The sequence below is a fragment of the Spermophilus citellus genome, assembly GCF_964194105.1.
Source record: "Spermophilus citellus genome assembly, chromosome: 14".
Classification (NCBI taxonomy): domain Eukaryota; kingdom Metazoa; phylum Chordata; class Mammalia; order Rodentia; family Sciuridae; genus Spermophilus; species Spermophilus citellus.
In genome coordinates, this window is record NC_138194.1 from 103131540 (window position 1) to 103136262 (window position 4723).

At 64.0% G+C, this 4723-nt stretch overlaps 1 protein-coding gene across 1 annotated transcript; it reads left to right on the top strand.

Annotated features, from left to right (window-relative positions):
• Positions 1-225: 225 nt before the first annotated feature.
• LOC308633529 (uncharacterized protein C8orf90) lies at positions 226-4398 on the top strand (the record flags this gene model as incomplete). The annotated part of the gene is made up of 2 exons (XM_081266380.1): positions 226-292; positions 3932-4398. The coding sequence occupies 2 exons, from the start codon at positions 226-228 to the stop codon at positions 4396-4398; spliced, it is 534 nt and encodes a 177-aa protein (XP_081122506.1).
• Positions 4399-4723: the final 325 nt, after the last annotated feature.

Below are 4723 nucleotides of genomic sequence, written 5' to 3' on the forward strand. Positions count from 1 at the left end.
CGAGGAGAAATGAGCCTGAGCACTGGCCTGAGAGGGGCCCTGCAGAGGGCAGGGAGGGCGGGGCTGCCACAGAGAGGTCAGTGCCCCTGAGGCCATGACGCCCTTTGACCCCATTGGCCCACCTTCAGGTGGGGCCCCTTTAAATGGAAGGTTCTCTCCTCCTAGAAGCCCCCTCCCAGTTTCCTGGGCAGCCAGATAAACAGAAGCCTCCCCCCTGCTGCTGACATGGCTTCCCCCTGCTCTGGGGACCTCAGCCCCACAGGCCTGCCCATTCCCCCTGTGGCCACTCCAGGTGAGATACTCGGGGGAGGGTGGAGGATGGGGACAGGGACAGTGGCACCTGGGGTCTGGGGTCATGGGAGAAAAAAGCAGCATCTCACCTCCCCTCCAGCAGGGGGTCTCTGCCAAGTCACAAAGGACGGTGCAGCAGGACCTGGCCAGGGTGGGGCACCAACCCAGCCCCCTCAGGTGGCCCTCCATCTCCCCAGAGCCCACTCCCCACCCAGCAGTGCTCCCAGGGGAGGGGGCTGCTCCTCTCCAGCCCTTGAAGCCCTGGCCTGCAGGAGCCAGGTTCTCCCCACTCCCCCTGCCTGAGGCCCTCTGGAATCAGGCCCTAGCTACAGGGAGGGGTGGCCGGCCACCCTCCAGGCCACTGCTCACTGGCCCTGCCTCTCTCCTGGCACTGTGGATTTCTTCCCTTCCGCTGGCTGGTTCAGGGCCTGGCTATGTGTCTGGAGGATCTTGTGCCCCCCACCTCGACCTGGTCAAGCCTCACCTGCACCAGGCTGCACTCCTCCCTGTCTGTCTTAGGGCTCCTGTCCAGCCCCTGCCCCTAGAGGCGCTCCAGCTGCTGTGCAGGAGAGGGCCCTGGGCTTCCACCCTCTTTCCTGCCCCTTCCTGAACCTGTCTGGCATACCCCCAAGGCCCGCCCATCCTCGCTTGTGCCCACACAGCTGGCAGAGCAGGGTTCTCACCTTCTGTTCTTGATGGCCAGCCTGCGGGGTGCCTCTGCCAGGCCGGCTCCCTGCCTGTCCTTGTCTGCCCAGCCTCCCTCTCCTAGCAACAGCCTGGCACCTTCTCTCTGGGCCCCTCCTCAGCACAGCTGCTGGCTGCCATCCTGTCTCCCTGACAAACTGGAGCCATCAGAGGAAGACTCAGGCTCCCACCCCGGGTGCCCTGGCTCTGCCCTCCCTGCCTGAGCCCTGCAAGGCCAACATCCCGAGGCCCCCACTCCCTCCCTGCTCCTGCCTTGGGCGGCCTGTCCTCTCCACTCGGCTCCTATCAACATGAAAGCCCGCTGCTATGCCTCCTCACTCTTGACCCGACTGCGTTCTTAGCAGCTGCCCTATTTCTCTGCTCCCCATTTATAGCAAAACTCCTTGAAAAGGTTGCCATCCCTGCTGCCTCCAGATCTCCCCCATTTGCTCTTGAACCCACTGTAATCAGGCTTCAATTTCCAGCACTTCCTTAACGCAGCTCGGTCAAGGTCACTCACGGCCTCCCACTGCTCAATCCGAGGTCAGTTCTCAGGCCTCGTTTGACGTCACCCATTGGCAGCACATGATTCAGCCCCCTCTGGCCTCCAGAACCCCATGCTCTGGCACCACTGCCCCTCCAAGTCCCCTTCTGGCTCCTGTCCCTGACCTGGGAAGGACAGAGGGCCCAGGCTCTTGTCCGCTCACCCTCTTGGTGATCTCACCCACTTCCATGACTGCAAATGCCATCTCTCAGGGTTGATCTCCAGCCTGGAGCTTCAGAGACGCCGCTGCCCCTCTTCCCCTGCCCATCTAAGGGCACCAACCCGTCCAAGTCTAAACTTGACTCCCTGGCCAACCTGCCCCCACCCCCGCATCCCCATCTCAGTAAACGGTGCCTCCTGCCTCCTAGGCTGAGGCTCTCAGCGTCCTCCTCTTGACACTCCCCCTGCCCCACATTCCCACACCCGCAGGTCCAGCTGGTTCTAGCTTCAAGACAATTCAGAATCTGGGCACTCTCAGTCCACCCTCCCCAGCCCTCTCACCTGGCCTAGTGTCCTGCCTCTGCCATCCTGACCCCTCCACCCACTGCAAGACAACCCAGACCCACCGTGAAATGCAGGCCCTCCCCTTGTGCCCCAGGGCTGTGATGAGGGGGCAGCACAGTGCCCTTCTCCCCTCGTTGGGGCCCCATCCACCTGGCCCTTCTCCAAAGCCTTTCCCACCACAACCCAGAGCAACACCCACAGCCCCTCCTCCGGCTTCCCCCTCCACTGGCTGGTACCGAATGGCAGTCCAGGTCAGTGGCCCCCAGCCCTGGGCCTCCAACCACTTTGCCAGAAGCCTGCAGAGAGGAGGTGCCAGGTGGACAGGACAGCTACAGCTTGGCCCTGAGGGGTGGAGCTCTGGGCATGGCCCTGCAGGTGCTGTCCATGGTGCTGAGAGGCAGACCCTGAGCCTTGGGCTGGCAGGGTTCTGGGTGGTCCTTCCCCTGCTCCTGCTGGAGGGTCCTGGCACAGTCCCATGATGCTGTCCCAGCTGCTGACGCAGGAATGTGTCTTCTGGTGCTGGACAGGTTGGCCAATGCCATCTCATTCACAAGGCAGCAGGATAGGTGTGGTGGTCACCCTCTTCTAGAAGGGAAACAGGCCCCCAGAAGGCTGTGCAGGCTCTCAAGGGCAGAAAGGAGGACACCTGGGTGTCGCTGTGGCTGCAGCTGGTGCCTAGAGTGGTGTCTGGCACCCAGTAGGTGCTCAACAGTATCTGTGTGCGGGAGAATCCGAATCAGCCTCTGGAGTTGGGTGTGGCATAGTGGACCGTGACTGCCCAGCCCAGGGCTCCTGATTCAGCCTCCTTGTGACTCTGGGCCTGGACTCCTGTCTGTCTCCTAGGGATGCTAGGAGGAGGCCTGGGGGTCCAGATTGGAGCCACATAGGGCTTCATCCATCCATCCCCCAGGCTGCCTGTCCCGGGAGTGGCCTGGTCTTTGTCCTGAGTCTAGCTCAGGGCCACTGATGTCCTCCCCACTGGACTTTGTGTTCTAGAAGGACCCAGGGCTGCTTGGCCACTTCAGTGTCCCCAGAGCAAAGCACATTTCATGAGTAGACAACTGAGAGAAAGATGAAGGGGTCTCTCCTGTGCTGGGCCCAGCAGCTCCCACAGCATGGGCAGTGATCTGGGTTGCCTTCTGGAGACCATGAGTGGGCTTCCAGGATGGTGACCACCAAAACCCCTCAAGTGCCATGTGCACGCACACATTACTCTCTGAGAGTGGGTCCTGGGGTTCATAGATCTCCTGGGATCCACCTGACTCACATCAAGCCACAGAGATCTAGACCTGCTCCTGGGACCTTCCAACCTGACTGTCCCAAGAGGTCCCAGGGTCAGTTGTGTCAAGGCTGAGAAGCAGGCTGTCAGGCAGGCTCCTCCCACCTCCCTCTCCAGTCCTGGATTGGGTACCCACTTCCTCCTCACCTGGTTTGCCATGACCTCCAGGCAGGGCCCTTACAGTCCACTCTGTATTCAAAGCAGCCAGGGCAAACTTTCAACTGAGTGACCACTTCCTGCTGCCCCAAATGCCACGCCTGCAGGTGAACCCAATATCCTGAGCCTGTTTGGAGTCCCTGCATGGTCAGGCTGGCCAAACTAGCCTCCTTCCCATCTGGAACCTTCTGTACAAAAAACAGTGGCAGAGACTCTTCCACGCCCACAGCATCCTCCTGCCCTTCACGGTTTGCTGGCGCTGTTAGCTGGGCCCACTGCATGGCCCTCACCTTGCCCAGCCACAAGGTCTGCCTGTCCACCTCACTGGTGGCTCCTTCCCAGCTTCTCCCGCCTCTGCGCCTGGCCTCCCGCAGCTCCGCCCACTGCGCCGGGGTCACTGCCCCGGCCTGGCCTGCGGGGGAGGGGGGGGTCGAGCTCCCGACCCGCCTGCGCTCACTGTCTCCGCTCCGCAGGTCCCGCCGTGCCGCCAGAGCCCCGCTTCCCGGACATCTACGGCGGGGACGCGCAGCTCTGGGAGGCGCACTTCCGCGGCATCGGGCGCGCCTACCGCGCGCTGGGCAAGGAGGACGACTTCGCCATCCGCGTGCTCACCGAGGACTTCACGCTGCCCTTCCCGTTCGCCTGGCCGCCGGGACCCGACCCCGCCCGCGGGCCTCTCTTCTACGACCCACAGGACCGCGCGGGCTTCGACTTCCTGCTGCGGGGTCCCGGCGCGCCGCCGCCCGCGCTGCTGCGGCCCCTCCACGCCACCGCGCAGGCGGCCGCGCGCAAGCGGCGCCTGGAGCAGCTGGCGCTCAGCTACGCCAGCGCGGGCGCCGGTCAGCCGTCCGGCCTCGTGCTGCTGGCCCCGGGCCCCGCCGCCTTCCCGCCCGAGGCCGGCCGTCCCGGCTGGGCGAGCCCCCGCGGCCCACGGGAGTGAATAAAGTGTGCTTCTCCCACCAGCCCCGAGTGCTCTCCGTGCACACCTGGGCAGGTGCCATCCCAGCTGCGCCCGGGAGGCGGGTGGAGCCGGCGCGAGCTGACTGCATCCTAGCTGTGGCTAGGCCGGGCCAGGCCAGCGAGTGGTCTGCGGTGGGACCCGAAACCCAAGTGGCTCTCAAACGCGGGGAGAGTGAAAGAGCCCAGTGGGAATGGTCCCTGAGGCAGGCTGGTCCGCAGGGAGTGACGGGAGGAGGGAGGAGGACCCTGATGAGGGGCGTGGGGGCCAGCCCCAGTGCCCACCCCCAGTGCCCACCTCTGGGGTC